Source organism: Podarcis liolepis (assembly GCF_965112155.1).
Source record: "Podarcis liolepis genome assembly, chromosome: 2".
In the NCBI taxonomy this organism is placed as follows: domain Eukaryota; kingdom Metazoa; phylum Chordata; class Lepidosauria; order Squamata; family Lacertidae; genus Podarcis; species Podarcis liolepis.
The window spans coordinates 28924655-28950388 of NC_139555.1; the positions used below are offsets into that span (position 1 = coordinate 28924655).

General features: G+C 45.8%; 1 protein-coding gene and 1 long non-coding RNA gene across 4 annotated transcripts in view; one reads left to right on the forward strand and one right to left on the reverse strand.

Moving 5' to 3' along the window:
- The window catches only part of LOC310700682, a 31453-nt gene extending 26115 nt beyond the window's left edge, over window positions 1–5338 (reverse strand). For both annotated transcript variants that reach the window (XR_014522708.1, XR_014522709.1), the window contains exon 1: window positions 4852–5338. This is a non-coding gene — a long non-coding RNA (uncharacterized lncRNA). The remainder of the gene's footprint in view (window positions 1–4851) is intronic.
- A 165-nt stretch (window positions 5339–5503) lies between these two features.
- SLC38A10 (solute carrier family 38 member 10) overlaps window positions 5504–25734 on the forward strand; it is an 81446-nt gene continuing 61215 nt past the window's right edge. The window contains exons 1-4 of one of the 2 annotated variants that reach the window (XM_083489914.1): window positions 5504–6012; window positions 15707–15824; window positions 22709–22754; window positions 25454–25547. In XM_083489914.1, coding sequence (XP_083346040.1) covers window positions 5908–6012; window positions 15707–15824; window positions 22709–22754; window positions 25454–25547 — 363 coding nt within the window. In that variant the 5' untranslated portion in view covers window positions 5504–5907. The remainder of the gene's footprint in view (window positions 6013–15706; window positions 15825–22708; window positions 22755–25453; window positions 25548–25734) is intronic. The other variant, XM_083489913.1, reaches the window with a different exon arrangement.

Sequence of the window (25734 nt, forward strand, 5' to 3'; positions counted from 1 at the left end):
AATCCTTGTTGATGTGGAGAACAAGAGGCAACTTCAAACAGCTGTTGGCATGTGTCGGAAACAGATAAAGTGAAAAAAACAGAATGGAGTTCAGGGTGGGGTTCCGAGATCACAGGCCAAGCAGAGGAGGGAAAGAGGAATGTTTTAAATTATAGATAATTGTGTGTTGCATGTGCACGCTACACAGGCTTATGCATCTGCATATGGGTTCCAGCGAAGAGCCTGTATTAAACCTCTGCTCTCAATCCAGAGCACCTGCAGATATCCCCATTCACTTCAGTGGAGGAAGAAGCTTTCTTTGTGGAACTGCCCTCCTTTTTGAAGTGACTTGGTAGTGGAGGAGCTCTGGGGGAGCACGGCAACCCACAGAGGCAGCCCCTGAGTTGGGGTATTTATGTAGTAAAGGTACCCCTGCCCGTACGGGCCAGCCGTGTCCGACTCTAGGGTTGTGTGCCCATCTCACTTAAGAGGCCGGGGGCCAGCGCTGTCCGGAGACACTTCCGGGTCACGTGGCCAGCGTGACGAAGCTGCTCTGGCGAGCCAGCACCAGCGCAGCACACGGAAACGCCGTTTACCTTCCCGCTGGAGCGGTACCTATTTATCTACTTGCACTTAAGAGTGCTTTCAAACTGCTAGGTGGGCAGGAGCTGGGACCAAACGACGGGAGCTCACCCCGCCGCGGGGATTCGAACCGCTGACCATGCGATCGGCAAGCCCTAGGCGCTGAGGTTTTACCCACAGCGCCACCCGCATCCCGGGGTATTTGTGTACTGCTGGGCAAGTCACGCAGTCCTCCTATGCAACACATGTCAAGAACACAGTAAATGCAATAGCCCTCCCCTGCTTCCTTTCTTCACACGCAGGGTCCTAGATGTAGCCTGGCACGTGTGGCCAATCTGGCACATGCAAACATACTTTAGGCATGCTGTCACTGGAAAACCCATTAAATCAGCAACACACCAGATCAAGGAGGAGGCACACATGTGGACCATACTGTCAACGTAGTGGTGACAGCTATTGACAAAGCACTTGGACTAGATAGCAATACAAAATTCCTTAAGGTGGAACCCTCTTATAGTACGAAACTGGAAAAGGAAATAATTCTTGCTTTGTTTTCGTTGCATACTTGTCTCTGTGCAATTTCCCTTATCTCCACAAAATATGGTTATGCACACCCCATTGCCAAGTGCTAAGGGATTTCAGGGGTGGCAATGTATACCTCTGGTTTGATTTTGGGGGGTGGGGGCCAAAGGTCACTGGAGACTGTCATGTCTTTGTGACATATGGTTGTTTTTACGCTTATACATCAGGTTGAGCAGAAGGCAGAAGGACTCACAGCATCAACACTATGGGGAAGTTCTACAGAGACTCATTAACCATTTTGCCCAAACCTGCAGAGAGTTCGGTCTTACCATCAGTTGGGTCAAGACGTCGCCAACACTCCAGGCATCAGCACTGATAACCACATTCTTGAGCTGGTAGACAATTTTGTCTACCTGGGCTCTACCATAACCAGCAACTTCTTCACCAAATGCTGAGCTGGATATGGTATTGGCAAGGTAACTATGACAATGGCTTGCCTCTCCAAAAGGGTATGGGAGAATGTGATGCTAACAACCAATACCAAGATGAAGGTCTACCAAGATTGTGTGTTGAGCACGCTGCTTTATGGAAGTGAGTTGTAGGCAACCTGTACCCGCCAGGAGCGACATCTCAATGCCTTCCATATGCGCTGCATCAGTAAGGCTTTGGGCATCACATTGTAGGACAAAGATGCTCTCTCCCAAGCCCACATTCCCAGCATGTTCACACTCCTAGATCAGCGACGACTACGCTGGCTTGGTCATGGCCACAGAATGGAAAATGGCATGATCCCCAAGGATGTGCTCTGTGAGAGCTGGCTTCAGGCACCAGGCCCGTTGCCAGAACAATTCTGCATTACAAAGATGTCTGAAACATGACATGAAGGCAGGCAACATTAACCCCGCCGTGTAGGAATCCCTTGCAGATGACAGCAGCACCTGAACACACAGGTTGTGTATCCACAGCAGCAAGCAGAGGAACAATGACTCCTGGGAGAAGTGGAGAAAGAAGAAATGCCATGGTACACCTGCATGAGCGCAACCGGGCACCTTCATCTGCCCCAGTTGCAACAAAACATGTCTCTCTCCCATATCAATCTCTACAGCCACAGCAGGCACCGAAACTCTCCAGTGGTTTGACTTCAATCCCGAAGGCACGCTCTTCATTGTTTCCCGAGACAGACGCATGCCAACAAGAACCCGCATTTTACAAAGGTTGAATCTAGCTTTGTTTTCAGCTGGCTTCTTTATCTCTGTACACACCCAGCTGCTTCTATAGGCTCAGGCTGCAATCATATGCATGCTTGCTTAAAAGTAAATTAATTGAAATCAATTAGACTTTGAGGGTGGTCAGTTACACATTACCGAAAAAGAAATCTGTATCACCACAAAAGAAGACATCAATTTGCATATTTAAATTTCTATAATTAGAAATTTCTATTATATAATTTCTGTATAATAGATTTTGCCATGGTGGGAAAGACACCAGATGTCTTGTGTGCCCATTTGGTCTGTTGACTAAGAACTGATGATGTTCTCATTTTTACAGTTCCTTACAGGTAAATCAGACTTGGACTAGACAGCCTTCCCAAAGAGAGTGCTGTTCTCTGTAAAGTAGGACACACGGCCACCCTGCTTATTTCCAATAAAATATCTTTAGGACTGGTGTAGAGGGATGCATTCATGATCATTTTTGCTGAGGCCTATAATATAGTAATAATTTGACAATGACAACATTTCTTATAACCTGCCCATCTGACAAGATTGTCCCAGCCATATGGTGTCATAGAATCATAGAATCATAGAGTTGGAAGAGACCACAAGGGCCATCGAGTCCAACCCCCTGCCAAGCAGGAAACACCATCAGAGCACTCCTGACATATGGTTGTCAAGCCTCTGCTTAAAGACCTCCAAAGGAGGAGACTCCACCACACTCCTTGGCAGCAAATTCCACTGTCGAACAGCTCTTACTGTCAGGAAGTTCTTCCTAATGTTTAGGTGGAATCTTCTTTCTTGTAGTTTGGATCCATTGCTCCGTGTCCGCTTCTCTGGAGCAGCAGAACCAGTAAATCTCTTGTAGAAGTTTACCAGAGTGTGAGACTTTGCCACACTGGTGTAACCTATGAAGCTCCTTCCCACCTGCATTCCCTGTGCCTTGGTGTGGCTTTGCCTTCTGTGTAATTGAAATCCTATGACAGAAGCACTCAATAATGGAGGCCTAATTCTGTGCCATTCCCAGAGCAGAGTTCCTCCTGTTCTAATCCAGCAGTGCCACAAGCACTTCCTGCCTGGGCCACATGTCCTGTCAGTGTCACAGATTGGCCACCTATATGTTAGAACATCTACTGTACATGTTGCCTTCTTGCATTAGGAAGAACTTCCTGACAGTAAGAGCTGTTCGACAGTGGAATTTGCTGCCAAGGAGTGTGGTGGAGTCTCCTTCTTTGGAGGTCTTTAAGCAGAGGCTTGACAACCATATGTCAGGAGTGCTCTGATGGTGTTTCCTGCTTGGCAAGGGGTTGGACTCGATGGCCCTTGTGGACACATTCTACTCATGTAAAAACACGCTGATTCCTGGACCGTCCATGGGCTGGATTGAGAAGGTGATTGGGCCGCATTCGGCCCACGGGCCTTATGTTACCTACCCCTGATTTATATTAACTCCCCCTCATCTGCTAAGAATTCCGACCTTTGTGTGGGCCAGGGACCTCTCAGGCATTCTGTTGTGACAGATTTGCATTTAATGATTCTCTGGAATCATAGGGCCAACTCTATAAATCAGGGGTAGGCAACATAAGGCCCGTGGGCCGAATGCGGCCCATTCACCTTCTCAATCCAGCCCATGGACGGTCCAGGAATCAGCGTGTTTTTACATGAGTAGAATGTGTCCTTTTATTTAAAATGCATCTCTGGGTTATTTGTGGGGCATAAGAATTCGTTTATTTATTTTTTCTTCAAAATATAGTCGGGCCCCACACAAGGTCTGAGGGATGGCGGACCGGCCCATGGCTGGAAAAGGTTGCTGACCCCTGGTATAGATTCACTGCAGAGCCAGCTCAGAGCCAGTGTTGCACAGTGGTTAGATAACATACTGCCATTATGGATTACAACTCCCATCATCCCTGATCATTGACCATACTGGTGGGAGTTGAAGTCCACTACATCTGGAGGGTTTAACATTGGCTACACCTGGCTAGACTAGAATCTTGTGAGACCCAGGCTCAATCCCCATTCACCCATGAAACTAACCGGGAGGCCTCAGACCAGTCGCCATCTCTCTGTTCAACCTACTTCACACAATTGTTATGAGAATAAAATGGGTGCGGGGAGAACTCTGTATGCTGCTCTAAATTCTCCAGAGGAAAGTTGGAATAATGTACTGTGCAAGCTGAAACACTACCATATCATTTCATAGCACTGTATCATCTCATTATAGCACTGAATTTTAGGGTAGCCAGATTATTTTACAGTTCACTTGAAAGTAAAGGATGCCCCTCCCAATATTTTTTTCATTTCCAGAAGGTTAGTTGTGTGTTAGGTCTGTTGCAGCAAAAACAAAAACGTGTTATGGCTGGCACCTTAAAGTCTAACAAATATATTGCAGCAAAAACTTTGTGCTGAAGTGGAGTGTAGTCTGCGAAGGCTTATGCCATCCTAAATTTGTCAGTGTTTAATGAACCACAAAGAGTCTTTGTTGCCCTAGATGCCACGGTTGCCGTACATTCTGCTACCGCATATTATTTGGACGGTGGTGACGTGAGGGCCTTACCGTAGATAGAAGTGGCTTTTTCCCCTGGAAAGGCAGAGCCTAGGGCTACCTTGGATGCTACAGCCTCAGTGACATCTCTTTGCAGGTATTTAGGGGGCTGCCTGCAGCTACTTGTGATGAGGCCAAGGCGCTCTTCACATGCGCAGAGGTCTTTTCCTTGACGAAGAGTCTCGGCAAGTGGGTTACAGCACAATAAGCCGCCTTGGCCTCGAGTCCATTTTATCAACTGAACGAGCTACCGATAATGCCAAGGTTGCAGGTTCGACCACTGCATATTCCTTCCTTGCAATGGGGTCGGACTAGATGATCCTCGAGGGTCCCTCCCAACTCTACCATTCTATAATCTCTCTCTATCTCTCTCTCTCTCTCTCTCTCTCTCTCTCTATCTCTATCTCTTTATGAGCGGCGTTGTTTTTTGTGTCCCTTGCACACAGCGACGTGGCAGCGCCGCATTGGTTCGCCGCAGCAGCATCGACAACACCACACAGCGTACTTATCCCAGCGCGGTGACTCGCGACGAGAACGGCCACGCCGGGCTGCTCCGGAGGGGCACCGAAACCAGCCAACCACCGCGGCCGTACAGCAAGATCCTCGGCGTCACGCGGGGTGGTTACCATGGCAACCCCGGCCCCTTGCCCCGCCCAGTCCACGACCAATCCTCCGGGGCCGGTCAGAGCGGTTCAAAAAGGAGTTTTGCCCTCTTTCGTGTTTGTGCCGCTCTAGGCCGCTCGCCCTCTGTGGTTTCTGGCATTCTTTTTTTTCCCCTCCCCCTTTCTTTTTAAGCATCCCGGAAGCGCCAGCAGAGCAGGGGAAACGAGGAAGTGTGTGCGACGCGTTGAAGCCGGAGCCGGGTTCTGGGGAGAGGAAGGGGGAAGAACTTGACTCCCTGGAGTGTCCCTTCCTCCCTCCCTCCCCCCCACTACCCTCCACACCTTGGTTCTTCCCACGCCACGTCTGTCCCCGGCAACCCCGCCCCCTTGAGTTGAAACAGAGCTGTCAGTCCTCACCGCCCACCCTCCAAGAACGGTCCCTCTCCCTGCCTGCCCTCCACCGAGCATGGCTTCCTCCCCTTCCTCTGGTTCCAACTGGGGCCTGATCATGAATATTGTGAACAGCATTGTTGGGGTCAGCGTGCTAACGATGCCCTTCTGCTTTCGACAGGTTAGTCCCGGGTTTGCGCCAAATTCTGCTCCTCCTTTTCTCCTCTGGCTCTCTCTGCCCCGATTACAGGTGATTCTTGATTATGCATCTATGGGAATTGGGGGGAGTCTTTCTGACCCCCGACCCCACTCCCACCCCCGTGCTCAGGGAGTTCCCTCCTCCAACCTCCCCAAATGTCCTCGTGGCAAGGAATCTGCACGTGGCAGGCAGATGCTCAGGGGGTTGTCTTCTGTTGGGAAAGCTGCGCCCTGTGAATATCTGTCTGCAGTCAGTCTGTCGGAAAGGCAAAAGAGCTCAGCCAGAAATAAAGCTGGGAATCCTACAGGTGGTTATGCTGCCACACCAAGCAAAGCCACTTCACCTGATTTTGTTGGTTGCCTAAGAGGGAAAGTTGCTCTTTCACTTAGTCCTCGCACTCACTTTCTGTCCTACTTCCTTTTATGCTAATCACTCTGCCCCCCTTTTTTTGCTTATGTTCTCACGTTTTACTTACTAATTTCATTTAAAAATTGCTTTCTGCTAACTGAACCTAACTTTGCATTCCCATTCATCTTTTCCCTTATTCTCACTTGGCTTGATAGTTACAGGCTTGCACTTATTGTTGAGAAAAGCCAATTTTAGATGAGTTTGTATCAGTTGTTTGCCTTATACTGTACTGTATTGTTGATGGTTGTTTATATTGTAGAAGGTAGTTTATAATATGCAGGTTAAGTTTTATGACCTGAGTGACCATGTTTTGTTAACGCTTGCTGAGTACTGACACAAGAGGGGTACTTTGCAGACTGTTTAGGACAACACTTGTGGTTTAGCCTATTTATTCTTAGTTTGCTTTTTAAAAATCCTGTTACAGTGGTACCTCGGGTTAAGTACTTAATTTGTTCCAGAGGTCCGTTCTTAACCTGAAACTGTTCTTAACCTGAAGCACCACTTTAGCTAATGGGACCTGCCGCCATGCCGCCACAGCACGATTTCTGTTCTCATCCTGAAGCAAAGTTCTTAACCTGAGGTAATATTTCTGGGTTAGCGGAGTCTGTAACCTGAAGCATATGTAACCCGAGGTACCACTGTATTCTTCATCTTCAAGACATCTATCCCACAATAAAGATTTCAGAAAGAATACAAAATGAGACATGTAACAAAATGTTGCAGTGTGGTGACCTCCTGTTCAAGGTGCCTGCCAGACATGCTGCCTTCCTTCATACTGTACTCCATTCTATTTGTTGTTGTTTTCTCTTTCTGTCTCTGTTTCTCTCTCTCTCTCTCTCTCTCTCTCTCTCTCTCTCCCCCCCCCTCCTGTTTTTCTGCCCACTGAGTATCCTCAGTCCTTATAGGGTTATTATGGGGTTTCCCCTCCCTTTTCTTTGACAAATATTTTTGTACTTCTACAATCATTGGCATTCCCCAGTTCTTCTGAGTTCTCCCTCTTGTGTGTAGATGGTGCTGTTTTGCCTACCTAAAGATAGACTCAAAACGAGTTCACCATTAGCAGAGCTATGTCTGAGAGAGCTTTTCTCATCATAGCAACTCTAAAGTTATTTTACCTTTTGCATAATAGTTCCCTTGCCTTGTCTATCTTGTCTATTTCAGATGGACCTTTGCAGTGGTGGCTCTCCATGTATGGAATGCTTTCCCTATGGAGGCTCACCTGGTGCTATCTTTATCTATTTTTTGGCACCAATAAAAAACAACAACACCTTCTCACATGGACTTTTGGCCCTTAATTTGAAGGGGTATGTGTGGCCTCTTTTAATGGGGCAGGATCTTTAAGACCTGTCTTTTATTTATATAGATGCATTTTGTTTAAGTTTTTATTGATTGTGTTTATTTCAATTGGGTTTAGTATTTCTATTGTGTCCATAAGTCGCTTGGAACCATGTCCATGAGTAAAGCAATGTTGGACATTGTACTGAAGTTTTTCCGCACATGTATAACTTGTTTGGCAGGCACAAAAATGTCACAGAATTGAGGAACGTAGGTGTTCAAATAGTTCCTGTGTTGAAGAGTGGCAGGAAAGCCGCTTCACCCACTCCCTATTAAAGCCATCCTGCATCCCTGCATGGTAGCCCTTGTTTCTGATCTCCCCCTTCTCCTGCCAGGTCTCAAGGATGTGGGTTGAGGTTGTCTCTCAGGTAGTTGGGGTAGCAGGGTTAGGGCTTTTGCTGCTACCTTACATGTGGGGTTGGCAATCAGGTCTTCCTGAGTTCCTGGATTCATTCTTCTGTATCTTTTATTGCCTGCATTGGTTGTGCCTGCTGTTGTTTTGCTTATTGTTCCAGTAACTTTTGAGGTTGAATCCTCCTCATTGGACAGTCTGGGAGGTAGGTTGTGGCTCCCCCCCCCCCAGTAATAAGTTCCATGCTCTGCCTGTTGAGTCCTGGATGAGGCACCATCCCTATATACCACACTGTGTATATCTAGGGACACGGGTGGTGCTGTGTGTTAAACCACAGAGCCTAGGGCTTGCCAATCAGAAGCTTGACGGCTCGAATCCCCGTGATGGGCTTAGCTCCCATTGCTCGGTCCCAGCTCCTGCCAACCTAGCAGTTTGAAAGCACATCAAAGTGCAAGTAGATAAATAGGTACCACTCCGGCGGGAAGGTAAACGGCGTTTCCGTGTGTTGCTCTGGTTCACCAGAAGCGGCTTAGTCATGCTGGCCACATGACCCAGAAGCTGTACACCAGCTCCCTCGGCCAGTAAAGCGAGATGAGCGTCACAACCCCAGAGTCGTCCGCGACTGGACCTAATGGTCAGGGGTCCCTTTACCTTTACCCTATAACTGGGGAGAGTGATCAGCCTCCCCTTCCACAGACAGTTGCATGTGCACTGCATTTGCAGCATGCAGGGACCTATAACCAACTTCTGCTCCTTGCACTCTTTAAATAAAACTTTTACGTGCTTTGGGGGTATATTGTATATGTGTATTATTATACAGGTTTGAACTTCCTAATTTGGTACAGAAATTGTTCTAGTAGACAAAGACATAAGAAGAGTCATGCTGCCTTAGACCAGAGGTCCATTTTCTCTAGCATCCCTCTTCTCACGATGTGCAACTGGGTGCCTTTGGGATGCACACATAGAGGACATAATGGTGATATCCCTTTCCTTTTTGTTGTTCCCTGGCAACTGGTGTTCAGTGGGATACTGCCTCTGAACCAGGAGATTCCATACACCACAACTCACAGGTGTCTAGCACTGTTGTTCTAACTAGAACTAAGGTGTATTAGTTGAGATCCTCTGAACTTTCAGAACAGCCTGTAATTGTGGTATCCAGTCTCAGTGGCATCATCGAAGTGGTCCCTTCCCCTTGAGCTTTTATCAGAGTTCCTAAGATGCTGAATGCTCAGTTTTCCTGTTAAGTTCTGTTTCTGAATTGGAAAGGCACAGCTGGTGTTGGCTGTTCAGGTTTTACACCTGCCACTTGCAAGGTAATGGTCGGCATCTCTCTTTACAAGCACAAAGAGTTCTACAATTTGTCCATTTAGGTTTTGTTCACAGAATCCAGTCTGATCAGGCCTCTGTGAATGACTTCCAAACTTTTTAAAGAAAAACCTTGAATGGAGTTATATATTCAGGATCTACCTGTAATCTCACCTTCTTTCTCTGGAAGTTGGATACCTTCCCCATAGCTTTCCGTATTATTTTAATCCCAATATCTCTTGCCAGCCAGCTTTCTGATGATCCACCCGCCTAGGGCGTGCAGCATGTTGGTAAATAATCATCGGTGGTTGGCTTCTGAATTGGATTAACCTTGGGTGCTGTTTGCTTTATTTGATAGGTATTTATTTATACAGAGCATTTTTACCCAGTCCTTTAGCCAAAGAGGCCCTCAGAGCAGCTTATAAAATTTGACAGCTAGATAATTACTGGCCCATTTTTGCTGGGGTCACAGTTAGGCTTGTTAGTTGCTTGTTACCCTGAAGTCTCCAATGGCTCAGTAGAGCCTGAGGCTCTTAATCTCAGGGTTGTAGGTTCAAGTGCCACTTTGGGTGAAAGATTCCTGCATTGCAGGGGGTTGAACTAGATGACCCTAGTGGTGCCTTCCAACTGTACAAGTCTGTGATTCTGTGATAAACATAGAATGGGATTCAACTAAGTTGTTGCATGTGTGGAATGTGGTCTGCTTGCAGAACAGGACTTTCCCCCCTTGCCCACATCTTCTAAATCTGATCTGGAGGTCTGTGGGAAAATCCAGAACAGAAGAAGAAGAAGAAGAGTTTGGATTTGATATCCCGCTTTATCACTACCCTAAGGAGTCTCAAAGCGGCTCACATTCTCCTTTCCTTCCCTCCCCCACAACAAACACTCTGTGAGGTGAGTGGGGCTGAGAGACTTCAGCGAAGTGTGACTAGCCCAAGGTCACCCAGCAGCTGCATGTGGAGGAGCGGAGACGCGAACCCGGTTCCCCAGATTACGAGACTACCACTCTTAACCACTACACCACACTGGCTCTTAAACAGGTTTAAGGAGTGCCTGGTGGGAGGAGAAGGGAGAAAGTACTGTTGCATGAATGGGCTTTGTTCCACCCACTTGGTGCTACATTGAATTTCTCACATAGATATATTGTACCAGTAAAAGAAAAATCCTACAAAACATCTACCATTAAAATACACACACACACACACACACACACACACACACACACACAAATAGCCACAGGAAGCTTTGGCAGCACACTAATACAGACCATATTATTGCAGTCTATCAAAAGTTAGGTTTGAGAGCTAAGTTTTTTGGGGGCATTGGAAAGATGTCAGTGAAGTTGCCAGGTGGACATTGCCGGGAAGAGCTTTCCACAGATGGGGAGCCACAACTGAAAAGGCCCCATCCTTTGTCATCATCATCCCAAAGTCTTTCAGAGGTGGGACCTGGAGAATGTTGGGAATCTGAGGTGAGATACCCACATAGTGGAAGTTTCCCCCAGTTCCAGTCACCATACAGAGGCATCTTAAGATCCAAAATAGTTTACTGCTGCAGAAGATCGGGCTTCAGTAAAACAGTTCTGGACATTGGTATATACATACAGCCTGTAGGCTTTGCAGATACAGATACAGATACATGCGAGTATAAAGTATTTCTGTTGCTCCAGCAATTCAAGATGTAACACAGATTCCAACTCACTTCTAAGACTGACCCTGACACACGACAGACCCACTGACTGACTCATGAGCTAATGTGTCCTACTCACTTATATAGATGACACTGGGCCATTGCCATAGCAACTGGCTTGAACCTGTTGACTTATCTCATACATGGGGTGATTTGTGCTCATGAATAACCCCTTCTTCCATGTCCAGTTCCTCCGACAGAGAAGGGTATGAGAGTAAGATCTAAGGGTCAAGGTAGGTTTCATATTGGGAGAGGTTTTGCAGAAGACACTGAGGTCCTGAACTGGGCTTAGAAGTGTACAGGCAACCAGTATAGTTGCAATAGAACTGATGTTATATGAACTGTTTGCCCCAAAGCTGACAACAGTCAGGCAGCCACATTCTGCACTAATTGAAGCTTCCGAAATGCTTCCAAAGGCAGCCCACAAGTAAAGCGCATTGCAGTATAGAAGACATGACACACAAGGAAAAAGGGCTGGGAGGAGAGGTGGAAAAAAGCGGGCTCAGACAGCAGTTCTTAAAGTTATGTTTTATTTATCTTCTGTGGTGTTCCCATTGCACTTTCAGAGCTATTTTTGTTCTCTGAACTTGCAATCTTGCTCTCCACTCAAAGTCGCTTGATTTTGTACCTGCAGTATAAAATGGTCAGCTTTACAGTGTACTGCAGAGGATGGAGCTGCCCTAAAGAAAGTTTGGAAACTTCAGTAAGTGCAAATCATGGCAGCGACAGTGAGAATTTTGACTAGGGCAACCAGCTGGAATCACTGATGTTAAAAGATCTTAACTTGGCTGCTTGTGAGCTTCTGGGCCGAATTTCAGGTGCTGGTATTGACCTATAAAGTCCTTGATGGCTTGTGGTCCTGGTGTCTGAACAGAACATGCCCTTAGATCTGGGGATGGGGGGGAGACCCTTCCTGTCCCATCCTTGGTGACATGGGATGACATGGGATAGGGCCTTCCTTGTGGTGGTATTCCAGTTATGGAATCCCCACCCCCACCCCTGAGATATGCCAGGCACTGATTCGCTTGACACTCCTTAGTACATTGGTGTCCAAACTTTTTTCAAAGAGGGCCAGATTTGATGAAGTGAAGGGCCAAGGGGCCACCCAAAGTTCTTGAGCTTTAAGGGTTGAAGTTGTTAAGGTTTTTGTAGGAAATAAGGTGTCACAGGGGGGCAGGATTAAACCGACCGGCGGACCAGATTAAGCCCCCAAAGCGGACTTTGGACATGCCTGCCTTACTACAAAGCTAAAATCTGTATTTTTGCCCAGGCTCCTGTGCAATATTAGGTTTTACAATAAGAGATATATATTTTATTTAATTTGATCTGTTTTTCTAGAATTATTTGAATGTCAATTAGGCTAAAAACTATTCTGAAATAAAACAGAAAAATAATAGGAGGAATTTGACATCTCGCTCCTGGTTCCATCAGGACAAGCATTTTGGCTTGCCAGGAGGAACAATCCTCTCACTACTCCACCCAGTGCACTGGTTTAGTCATGGTTCTGACCCCCTGCAGCCAATTTTGTGTGGAGAATGCAAAGGTGGGGGAAGCGCTATTGATCAAGTGGAAGTCTTTGCACAGGGCTTCAGTTGCCGTGACTCATTAGGTGAATCCCGCCCAATTTAATACTGAAGCTACATAGGATTTTATTCAAACTTAACTTGTTAAGTGTGTGGCGCTGGGGTGAGTTCCTGTCGCTGGACTTAACTGTTAGAGGTCCTTTACCTTTAACTTGTTAAGCTATGAATGGCAAGAAAGTTATTCCTTTCTTTTGTGAAGGCTGGAAGTCTGCATATGCTAACAAGAACCCACAGGCTTTTTAAAAAAAAGATTCTTAGTAGTTTCAGCAGTCTCTTGTTGGCTTATGATTCATGATCCCTACATAAAGTCAAATTTTGATATGGAACAATACAGAACAGAGTAATTTATGTTTAGAAAAATGGAAGAATATCAGCTCCATTCTCTGTGTGTTTACTTGAAAGCAAGTCCTACTTAGTTTAATGGGATTTGCTCCTAAGTAAGTATGCATAGTTTTAGAACACAAGCTTTTTGTGACCAGAAACTAAACTTGCTGAATGCCTTTCATAAGCTGCTAAGCAAATTGATAACCTGATATTACTTTTTCAAGTAACTTTTGGAAGAGATTCCAAACCCTCCAAACCTTTGCATCAGAAGGTTCCAATCAATCAAGATGTTTAGCTGTTGGTTAGTTCCATCTTTTTCCCAACAGATGGCATTAGCATATAGCAAAGCAAAACACTTGAGTCATTTAAGTAGGTCCGTTAACAGATGGTACCAATGATGTCGTTATATTTTTCTCTTGCAGAGAGATCTGCATCAGGGTACTCTTGCTGGAATATTTGACTAGTCAAATAATAAACATGGTTCTTTGATCAGAAAATAGCAGCTGAGTTGTCAGTTGAAAATAGCAGCTGCCATCTTCGGCTTTAACCCTGGACTGACTAAGAAATAGACTGTTTACCAGATTTTTGACATTCCCAGTATCTGTGAATATGCGACATGTTGTATATAATGTCTGAAGGCAAGTGATAGCCTGAGAGTATGCTTCTTTGCAATGAATGTCTGTGCCTTCCTTCTTACATTCATTGTATTCATGGGCTTCTCTCCCCACAGGAGAGGAAAAGATTAAAACTCCTGGCATGATCATGGTCTGAATGCCCCAAGAGGTGACTTAGTCCTTCAATCTAGTAATGTAACCATCCTAGAGCCTTCTGTAGGCCCCCCCCCACTTTAAATAAACCTTGTGCTTTGTTGTGAACCTTTTGCAATTTAGAAATAATAAAGCTCCCTTACAATTCCATTTCCCTCTTACCTATAAATTCCCCAGATTAAAATGAATGAGCAAGGTAGGCAAAGATGCAAGTGTAAACAGGGTCTGATGAGCCTAAAAAGAAAAGCGATGCCAATATAATAGATCTTAAACCAGCCAAAAAGTGCATAGGAAATAAATGCACTGCTGGTGTAAGGAACTGTGGCCATGTTGCAATATGTTAAAGACCTTAAGAAGAGAGAAAATATATATTGGGAAGCGAGATGGGTAGTAGAAGAGCTGTTAGGCTCTCCTCCTCAGGAAGCGCAGGCCTTTTCTTCCTAAGGTGTATCAGAGGTCGTACTTTTAAGACTGGTGTTGCTAATGGCACCTCATAGTGCTTGTGTCTGTTTTGAGCCACATAGACAGATGCCCCTGCTGGTAAAAGAGACGCAGGTGTCGGTCATCGGACACTCGGAGGCATAGTTGATTTTTCAGTGCTGGACTTAACGGGAGTTAGGAACTGCTGGTAGTAATTAAGTCTTTGTGGTTGTAAAAGTGCTTACCACCAAATGATATGTGGTTATGCACATGAACATCTGGTCACAGATGCTTGTTAACAGATGCTGCTAATAGATTGTGGTACTTGGTTGCACGAATGACCTGATGGAAAATCACAGTAGTAGGATACTAACTCCAGTATAACTTCTGCCCAGAAAGGTCTGTGTGTAGCCTTTGTTTCAGCAGGCCCTGGGAGACAAGGGCTTGCTTATCCTGTTTCACCTGCTTCCACCGAATCCTGGAAATGGCAATGACTTCCTTTATTTTGTGGGGACACACACACACACAGAGAGAGAGAGAGAGAGAGAGAGAGAGAGAGAGAGAGAGAACAATTGACCTGTGGCACTGTTTTTGAGAGACCTTTGGAAGGCTCTGAGGTTCTTGCTGGTTGGTCCAACCTCACAGCTGCCAACTGATGTCAATAAGCCTTCCCTTGAGAAAGTAGCCCTTTGCCGCTATTTACGTTTTAAGGCTTCTCAGAGCAGGACATTGGTTTGTTATGCCCACAGTTGCCAGCAACTCCAAAGCTACAACTCAGAACAAATAGCAGCTGTGATTAAAGTTTAGCACCACTTGTTCCTGCGGAGTCATGCAATGTTTTCAATAAACGCTCAGCCATTCATGTCCTCTCTCTCCCCCTCCTTTCTCTGAGCTCCTTCCGCTTGCTTCCTCTACAAATACGTCCGGAGAGGGAGCCAGCACAATGCTTTCCGGGACAGGTAGCTAACAGGGTAATTTATGTTTGCGCTGTAAGTGGGTAGTACAGCCAGTAACACCTCTGCAGAGGAGTTCAAACTCCTGGATCAACAGCATGCTAACTTGTTTAACATGAATCTGGTAGGAGCTTGAGACAGATCACTGTTCTGGAATACGCCCAGAAAATGTCACAACAGCAGGGCATGTAGTCTTGTTCCCTTCCATAAATTGCTCTGGTTTCCTTTTCCAGGCAAGGAGGTGCTGCAACCGAGCCATTTAGTAAACAGGTGGCTGCTCTATGTCTTCTGCCATAAACTGTGTGTGTGTGTGAATAAAATTGAACTCGTACGTCACATTTTGGCTGACTGCTGTTCAGAGGCAGGGGATCTCCCTTAACAGACTAGTGTGTGGCTGCAAACATCCCAGGCAGCCTCTAGGTGCTATGGGACAGCAATAAGAATGCATGAAATAAGAGTTGTAGGGTGGGAGGGGGGGAGAGGAGGGGGTGGTGGAGAGTGCTTATTATTCACCCAGCGCTTTTATTTCCTCCTTTCTAGTGTGGCATCTTTCTGGGAGCTCTGCTGCTTATTTTCTGCTCCTGGATGACTCATCAATCCTGTATGTTCCTAGTGAAATCGGCCAATCTCAGCAAACGCAGGACCTATCCTGGACTAGGTGAGCAAGGTCTACTGGGGGCAAGGGTGATTTTATGCCTTGCTTTTTACTCCCATCTTCCTAATTTACGGCACTCATACTGTTGCAGCTGAATTATTCACAGTATTCCAGGGTAGGCTTGTTTCTCTCCTCCTTTCTGTAATAGCAGCTGGTAGCAGAAACGTTCAACTCTTCGAAGATGACGCCAAACTGCTTTGACTGCACAATCCAGGAAGATAATGGTGCAAACGTGTGCTCTTAAGGGAGAGAGCTGGCATGACGGGTGTCTCTGGAATAAGTTATTGGTCTCTTCCCAAAAACCACTCACTTTCCCTGCCCAGCATGCTGCCGAGGACATTGGGTTCTGCCAGTAGAAAGCCTGGCATGGACTGTGGGCTCCTTGGATCGTGTGCTTGCGGCAGCACAACGGGGAGGTCAGGGGAAACAGTGTACAAAGTTCTAAGCAGCCAAGAAAACCGAAACATCTGCAAGATTCATGTGTGGGTTTCTGGCAAGGCCCGCCAGCCCTCTTCCTCATAGCTTGTCTGCTGTGCCTTGGCGCCAGGATCTCCATCTATTTTTGACCTCTCCTCCGATTCCCAAGGATTTGGGTGGGGGAGGAGATGCTCGGAGAGGGCTGAGGATTTAAGCCTTTCTGATTGGTATGTGTCGTCTTGTTGGAAAACAAAGCTGGGTAGAATAGCCCCTCTTGGGCTTTCTTAAAAGCGGCTGCTCCAGGAACAGAAACTCTGCCATACCCCATTCTAAGTTTGCCTCTTGCAGAGGTGGGATTTGTCCCTCGGGGTGGCAGAGGTGAAAGACTCTCATGGCAGGACATGCTGTTTTCTGCCCTCCCACAGCCATAACCCCATCTTGCGTTTCCTGAGTTGCCTCTTGGGGAGTCAGAGTGGGGAATTGGCTGGTCTCCCTGCCTGCAAAGGATTTAAAGAAATGTGCAGTCTCCTTAGTGACTGTTGACAGATGGATACCCTCAGTTCCTCTGTTGCCTGAGGCTCCTTCATTTAGCTGCGTAGCACAGCCACTGCAAAATATGTCTATTGGTAACAACAGAAATTAGAAAACTCGTGTAGTCCTGAAGGTTAAAGCCTTTCTACAAAAGATATGCTTTATTATAACTGCGCTCTCTCTCTCTCTCTTTTGGCAGGGTAGGGTTAAGGAGGCGAAAGGAACGGGGAGTCAGACATAGCTCTTTCTCCCTCTCGCCAGATGCCCGCAGTCCTTGATTTCCCCCTTCTGTGTTACAATAAGTCTTTGTACACTCCTCCTACTTTGCCTGAATACAGAGTCCTCTTCACCTTGGAGTGTCTCCCAGGAAGAAGAGGTTCCCTTCCCTTTCAAAAAAACACACAAAAAACCAAAAAAACTAAGCAGCTTAGATACACAGAAGGGCTAGCAAATGCTTCCAAACTTTTTGGCACACAAACATTGCTGCGGAAAGAAATGGCTTCCCTTTTCTGCCCGCCTTTGCCCTGGGAGAGATGCCATCAGCCCAGAGCAAGGGAGAGTGCCTGGGAAAAAGGCATCCTCTGCCCCGGGGAAGGCTGGGCCACAGTCATCCTAATGCATCAAGGTTGAGCAGCTACACACAGCAGCCTTTGTCGCTGGCTTTCTTCTACACCGGTCCAGCTGCAAGAGATCCTGGCAGAGCCCACGCCGATTCTGTGGGAGGCTTTGGCAGCTTTGAGGGACGCAGGAAAGTTTTACAAATCAACTTAATCTAAGCAGTGTCTTCCGGAAGAGCATTCAAAGCCTTGGCTACAAAAGCCAAAGTGGCAGAGGAACAATAGGAATAAACACCTCTAAATGTTGTTTGGGAGCGAGAGACGGGGTGGGCGGAGGAACGCTAGATGTCTGTCAAGTCCGGCAAATCAATAGCATTTGTCTCTGAGAAACGAAGCAGCAATGTTGTCCCTGTTTTTTTTAAATTATATACTATTGTTTGTGGCTATAATTTTTCTCGGGCTTTTATAGGATCGTTTAAAGCAAAGGAGCTAATGCTTTTCACTCAGAATTGTTTATTTTCTTGATGTAGATGGTAGAAGTAATTCCACAGAAAGGACTTAAGCACGGCCTCACTTGGTCTCGTTGTGCCCCATCTATGTAAGCTTCAGGAATGCTGGTGCTGGGAGGACAGCTCTTGGCTCTGTTGCCTCCCACAAAAGAGATTTGCTTTATATTTCAATTTTATTTAAAACCTTGTTTTAAATTTGTAATGATAATGAATAAGTTTACTTTTCTCAAGTGTGCTCTGGAGTGTCTACAAACAAATTTCGAGACACACACACACACACACACACAGTCGTACCTTGGTTAATGAATGCCTTGCGACTCAAATGTTTTGGCTCCCAAATGCCGCAGACCCGGAAGTGAGTGTTCTAGTTTCGAATGTTTTTTGGAACCCGAACGTCCAACACGGCTTTCTCGGCTTCCGATTGGCTGCAGCAGCTTCCTGCAGCCAATCGGCAGCCGCGTCTTGGTTTCCGAACGTTTTGGAAGTCTAACAGACTTCTGGAATGGATTCCGTTTGACTTCCGAGGTACCACTGTATATATAAAATCTTTATTACATATTTGGAATAATACTATGCATGACTGTAGTATTCTGTATTCTGGGACACTCCTACCCCAATATTATGTAGTAGTAATAAATTGGGAAATACACTAATATCTGCTTGATGCCTTTGAGTTAGGCAGGGTAAAATATTTAAATACACAAGACTATAGGTAAAAATATTTCATCCACTGCTATTCTCTATTGGTTGTTGGGCTACTGAAACATTACACAAGAATTCGGATACAGTGGTACCTCGGGTTAAGTACTTAATTCGTTCTGGAGGTCCGTTCTTAACCTGAAACTGTTCTTAACCTGAAGCACCACTTTAGCTAATGGGGCCTCCCGCTGCTGCCGCACCGCCGGAGCACCATTTCTGTTCTCATCCTGAAGCAAAGTTCTTAACCCGAGGTACTATTTCTGGGTTAGCGGAGTCTGTAACCTGAAGCGTATTTAACCTGAAGCATATGTAACCCAAGGTACCACTGTATCCACAAAGTTTGCAAAGTTAAGAGAGGAGATGTAATCCCAACTCCTGAAGGAGGTTACTGGGTGGACACTTGATTGTTCTAACTAGTACAGGATCTTGGCTGAAAGCCATTTTGTCTGCATACTTAAGTGTGTATGAAGGTGTACTGGGTCTCATGTGTTCTCTGTAAGAATGTTGTGTGCACTATAATGCGCTGGTTTCATTTTCATAAACATTCAGACATGGATGAGACCTGTAGACAGAAGCTGAGGTCAGTTTGTGTGTCTTGCAAGCACCTATGACCGAATTCCCCCTCCATACAGAAAATAAATTCCCTCTGTGTAGAAAACTAGCATAGAGCTAGCTAGAACCTTTCCCCCTGATGTTCTAGTTTTCTGCATGAAGGGAATATTTTATATGGAATTATGGAAAAGCATTCCATCACTTGAGCCCTGTCCTTCAGCCAACGCCCAGATTTATTTATTTTTTCATCTGTTTAATTAGACTAGAGAGTGGGACTGGCTGTTCATAAATGAATGACATGCTCACTACCACTGTGGAAAGTAGAGTATCTCCCATTTGGATCCTGCATACATATAAATACATATTTATAGGTTTAATTTATCTGATATCCCTTTAATAATCCGTCTCAGCATAGGAAATCTTAAACATCTACTCATTGCCTCATTTTAGAACACCCAAAGACACTGATAGTTTAGTATCTTAGGCCTATACCTCAGTCATATAGGAACTGATATCAGTCTTGAAACATTTCCGTATCTATCATTATATAAATTAGAGAGCTGGTTTGATTTAGTAGATAGAACATCTGGTCTTGGATCTAGAGGGCCCAAATCCTGATTCTGGATCTGCAGCGGATTTATTAAACGGCCTTGGGCAAGTTACTTGTCTCAGCCTTCATTCCTCATTTGTAAGGTGAGACTAATGTCCTTTTTCTTGAGGAGGAGTGTAATAAGGATTGTCAAGTCCTTTGTAATACTAAAGGACTGCATAACAATAATATATAACGTAATGAGGTTATTTCGCTTTCCGCCAGCTTTCCCTTCGCTCCCAGCTGCACACCTTAATTTTAACCCTAATTAACTAGAATCCACCTAAGAGGCCTAATGCAAAATCGTAAGACGGTTCTCTTCAATGTCACTTTTCCTTCTACACGGGCACAAAAGTTCAGTGTTTGACAGAATCCTTCTGTTTACAAAGCGCTCCACTTTTCCACTGACTCATTCTCCACCTCCCCCAACCCCCTACTGTTTGGGTTTGCTTTTCTATTTGGTGGGGGGGGCGCTTGTTGCTTCACATGCTGTTTTTACCCCTGCCGGTACATAGTCAGTTGTCTTCTGACACTGATGACATGCCAGATTAAAATATGAAATGCTGATGGGCCTGCCTGCGCATAGATGAATGAGATTCATTTGCAAACTTAAATTTTCAGCCTGCTTTATTGCTTGAAACTTAAGCCCAGGTATCTATTTTTCTTTTCCCTGCAAAATAAGCCATTTATTCCCGTATACCGGTGGGAAAGTGAGTTATAAATAACTTCTCCCACCAGTGGTCTTCTCATGTGAGCAGTGCCTGAGAAAATGCTTGTGGAAGATCGCAGTGGCTCCTCCTGTAATAGGGGGAAAACAAGAAATCTGGAAACAAGAAATCTGTTTTCACAGAAGTAGCCACTGCAGTCTTGTGCAAGGATGTCAGCACTCAGCATGCAAATGAACCGCTTTTGCAAGCAGTTTCCCCCCCATATATTGGTCAGCTCAGGTAGTGCATGGACCAACTCTCAGTGAATGTGACTTTTACAAAACTCACTGCTGAGTGAATGGCTGAGCTGGCATTTGGATCCAGTATTCCTCAGTCCATTTTTGCAGTTGTTTCAAGGCCTGTTCTCTAATGCTCATCAAGCAAGAGTTCCTCTTGTGGGCTACCTCTGCCAGTTCTTTGGCGGGTAAAGGTAAAGGTACCCCTGCCCGTACGGGCCAGTCTTGACAGACTCTAGGGTTGTGCGCTCATCTCACTCTAGAGGCCGGGAGCCAGCGCTGTCCGCAGACACTTCCGGGTCACGTGGCCAGCGTGACAAAGCTGCTCTGGCGAGCCAGCGCAGCACACGGAAACGCCGTTTACCTTCCCGCTAGTAAGCGGTCCCTATTTATCTACTTGCACTTTTGACGTGCTTTCGAACTGCTAGGTTGGCAGGCGCTGGGATCGAAAGACGGGAACGCACTCTGCCGCGGGGATTCGAACTGCCGACCATGCGATCGGCAAGTCCTAGGCGCTGAGGTTTTACCCACAGCGCCACCCGCGTCTTTGGTGGTAGTTGGGCACAATTTCTTACCGGGATTCTTAAGGGTAGCTCAGTCAGTAGAGCATGAGACTCTTAATCTCAGGGTTGTGGGTTCGAGCCCCACATTGGACATAAGATTCCTGCATTGCCAGGAGGCTAGACTAAATTATCCTTGCAGTCCCTTCCAACTCTGATTCTGTAGGCAGAAAAGAAAAAATCGCAAGCACTTTCCTCAGACCTGGCCAGAGGATGTGGGCTGTGAAATTAGAGCAGTTAACAGCAGCCCAGAGTAAAAAGGAGAACACCTTGGTAACCAAACTTCCTGCTCTTAGATCCAGGTGGTTGGAACCAGCCAAGCAACCTGTCTCTTGTAGCTAGGTTGGGCTTGCTTCAAAGGGAGCTTTTGAAAGAAATTTGAGGGAAGTGTTTTCCCCCTCCTTCCCCACCTCTGAGGTATCTTGAGCCTTCATTCCTCAGTTGCTTGACTCAACAGATGGATCCCAAGTCTGTTGTTTAATTGATCCATTTTAATTGAAAATCTGCTTTAAAAATCAATCAATCAAATCAATCTAGCTTTATCTTTGGGCCTTCCATTGGAGAAGGATACACCCTTTCTGTTGTCCTTATCCCTTATTTTATTACATCCTTGCGCTTGGGCGGCTGATCCTTTTTTTCTTTTCTTTTCTTTTCTTTTTTTGCTGTTTTTGTATGTGCAGATTTCACCAAGAAAACATTCACATTGTGCAAGCCGAGGGGCTGAAAGCCCTGTTGCCTTCTGTAAATATTTCACATGAATGTGTGGCATTAGTAAGAGGCCCTGGTTAAAAAAGGTTCTCTCCCTCAGAACCGGAGGTGGCAATTTCCCTCTTATCCCCATAGTAAAACGCCTTTTGAAAATACAAGCTGAGCTTTCCAGAGGAACGGTGATTTCAAGGATGCCGGTTGCTTTGTGCTGCGAGTGGTGACCAGTGTATGAAATGAAAAAGAAATCTCTTGGTCAAATCCCTTTGGTGTGGGTTGTGAATCATGGATATTCTCAGGGTGGCTGCACATTCTGGGCACCATCTCAATCCTCCCATCAGCGGCACAAAGTGGTTCAGTCATAATGGAGAGGGAAGGAATAAAAATGGGGACTTGATTGAAATTTTGCACTGCAGTAACTTTTTGCCACACAGTCTCTCATGCTCACATATTTTCTTTTTCCGCTCTGACTTTCTTCTTCTAATAGTTGCCATGTGTAACTCCTATTTAGTGCTGTTGAGTTTGGTTTTTTTTGTGGGTGAGGGGGGGAGGGAGGGAAGAACCTGCTTTGAATCTTCCCCCCAAATTTGTTTTTATGTGGCTTCTGATTTGTGAATGGTATGCCAAGGCGTGGGGTGGGGGGCTGTCCCAGAGTGGCGGTGGGATAGAAGAAAACTAACTCTGAAATACAAAACTAGCAAAGCCCTGCCTCTTGAATAGCCTCTGGTGGCTGTTGTTCCTTTTTAAAAAAATGCCACGTTTTGAACATATATTTGAATAATTGTGACGATGATGTGTGTGTTTTCCTCCCCCTTTTCTTTCTAGCCTTCCATGCCTATGGAAAACTTGGGAAAATGCTTGTGGAAACCAGGTAACTTTCTTTCTTTTTTGCCCCACTCCCCTCTTCAAAATTCCAGTCTTTGAAATTATCTATATATAGTTTAAATTATCAGTTCTGATCCCTTCAAACCTGGTGTTCCATTTATTGTTTTGGGCCTTTTGGGTTTTTTCTGCTTCTCTTGGCTAATTCCAGCCTCTCTCTTAGGAAACGTGACAGTATTTGCTCATATTGGTCCAACCTGTAGGGCAGGGGTGAAGAATCCTCTTCCCCTCCAGATGTTAGCTGAACTTCCAATTCCTATCATCCCTGAAAATTGGCCAAGCTGGCTGAGGCTGCTGGGAATCGGGAGCCCAACAGCTGGAGGGCCACAAATGTCCCACCACTGCACCTGGGATGGGCATTTCTAAGCACAGATTTCTCTTCTCAAACATCTTCCCAGCGTTCTGGACTCTCCAGCAATAGGTACTTATTGCTTAAGATCCAGATGACTGCCATAATTATTTAGGCAGAAAAGTGTGGAGGGTGTTGTGCACATTTTAAGCTTTGAACAAAACATTGCAGTGCTCCTGTTAGGTAAAAGTAATTTAAAACCCATCTGAATACGCAATTGGCCATTTCAACAACAACATGGTATGTATACAGCTGTTTCCTCGCATTATTGTGGGCGAGACCCTACAGAATTAGAAGTATCCGTTATAATTTTGCTTCCAACTCCCGCAGATTTTATTAGTTAAGGTGGCTGGAGTAAATGGCTTGGTGTTGCAGTCCCAGCGTTCTCAAGCTGGAGGTGATGGGGCCCATTTGCTTTGTTAGGAGGGTTGGGCTGCCCACCCCATTACGAATCACATATGATGACTTGGCTTTTCACACAGGGGAGAGCTGCTCAACGCTCCGGCTTTGGACTTGTCCATTATTCAGTAGGCATGGCTTTTTATCCTGCCTGTGATTATATCCCCCTCGGTAGAGCCAGGATGTCACTAGGTCATATTAGCAAATTAGCTAACAATAATAATGGCATGATGCCACTGTCATTGTTCAGAGGTCTTTGCTTCATCTAACCAAAACTTTTCTCCTTTAAAGGTAGATGTTGCTCACTACATCTTTAGCCTTGGTTTGCCCCAGAGTTTAAACTGTGAAAGAGAAACCTAGGGAAGCCTTCTGACTTGTCTTCTCCTGCAACTGTGGACGTGTGTCCCTGATGCAGTAAAAAGAGGGGCTCTGCAGACAGATCAGGCTGTAATTTGAGCACTAGTGGCATCACCAAGTTGCTTTTTATGATGGAGGTTCTCAAAGTGGGAATCCGTTGGCGTGCTGGACAGTCATGTGATCCTGGCTGTCTTCCTTATTCCCAGCTGCTAAACTGCTTTGAGAGGTGACTAAAAATATTCTCAGCGCTTCGTTTGCCATTGCTTTTCTATGTGAGCAATCTCTGTAATTGCTGTGGGGATGTTATACGATCGGAAATGGGAGGGGAAGTGGTCCGTGCCGCTGAGAAAGGGAACAGGGCATGGGTTCCCAGGATGATCACTTAATTAAAATGCCCAACCTCCTCAGGGAGGGGGTGAAGCCCAGCCCACTCTGTGGAGAGTGGGGCTTCTAGCTTGGTTCCTCCCACCCCCGACTGTGTGTGATGCTACACTCGCTCACACCCTCTGAAAGTGTGTAAGTGAATAATAGCTCCTTTTAAAGCACACTCCCAAAGTAGAGGTTCCATTCCTGGCTCTGGAAAGGCAGTTAAATTAACATGCCTGCACCTGGAGGCTTTAACCTCCTCGAGTTGTATCACTGCTAAGGTGTCTCCTTTATTAGTGTCTCATAAAGCTGACGCCCCGCACCTCCACTATGGTCCTTCCCGTAGCCTGACATTATTTCATAAAACAGTTGCGTGACATGAAAGCAGCTGCACAAAAGAAAAGCGTGCATGCTTTTTAAAATGTCGACCTGCAAATTCTCCATTCTCTTCCGGTGGAGCAAAGTTTGCCATTATGCACAAAGTGTGAAATGGGACTGTTCGGGCTTCACCTGCGCTACTAATCAAAATGTGCCACGTGAGACTGGATTTAGGAAGCGTTTAATTTGGAGCTTATGAAAAGTTAGGGAAGCAGCTTCGACAATGTGCTGTCTAGACCATGTGGCTTACATGTAAGATCCTCTGTGACTATGCTTGGTTCTTTAGAGCAATACTCACCATTAGGATCATGCTATATGTGCAGGTAGGTCTGTTTTTACTACGTAGACTGCTAGCAGTAATGTCAGTGCATTCCAAAACATGGGACTATGATGGCTCACTAATAAATTTGGCCCGTCTGGAGTCCCATCGTGTCTCAGCGGCTGCTTGTTTCACTTTACACGCCTAGTTCCCCCCTAGGCTGCCTTTCTTAGACTGCGCCTCTGGTGATAGCAGATGTGGACGTCTTCGTTTGGATTTGAAGTTGGTGTCAACCATATTTCTGTCGTTTTGTGTTTGCTCACTGCCTGTGTTAAGGAGCATGAAGCTCAGGCACCTGATATACAGAATCAATGCTTCTCCTAAAGCTGTCCTTTTAGTGAGGTGGTGGGAAATTCACAGCAAAGGTGTCTAGGGCATCAGTAGTGGATGATGTTACTGTTCACAGTGTTTGAGTGCTGATTGAATGCAGCCGTTAGCACATACCTGGCATGTAATAAGGGCTGCATTCCAAGGGAACACTCTGCTTTGGAGTGACCTGCCCATTTTTGTGCTCTTGCAGTATGATTGGACTGATGCTAGGAACCTGCATCGCTTTCTACGTTGTTATTGGAGACTTGGGATCCAACTTCTTTGCCCGGTTGTTCGGGCTCCAGGTAAGCTTGCTTCGTATTGACCTTATCACCAGCAATTCAGAACATTTCCCCTTTCCTGTTGTCCTTGCGTAAGTTTTTGCTTTTGAATGCGTCCTGCCTGAACAGTATTGTGATGCATCCAAGCATCTCTCCAGCCTGCTGTTTTCAAAGTTAGTAGCAAGCACTGAAGCCACAGAGCACTTTGTCC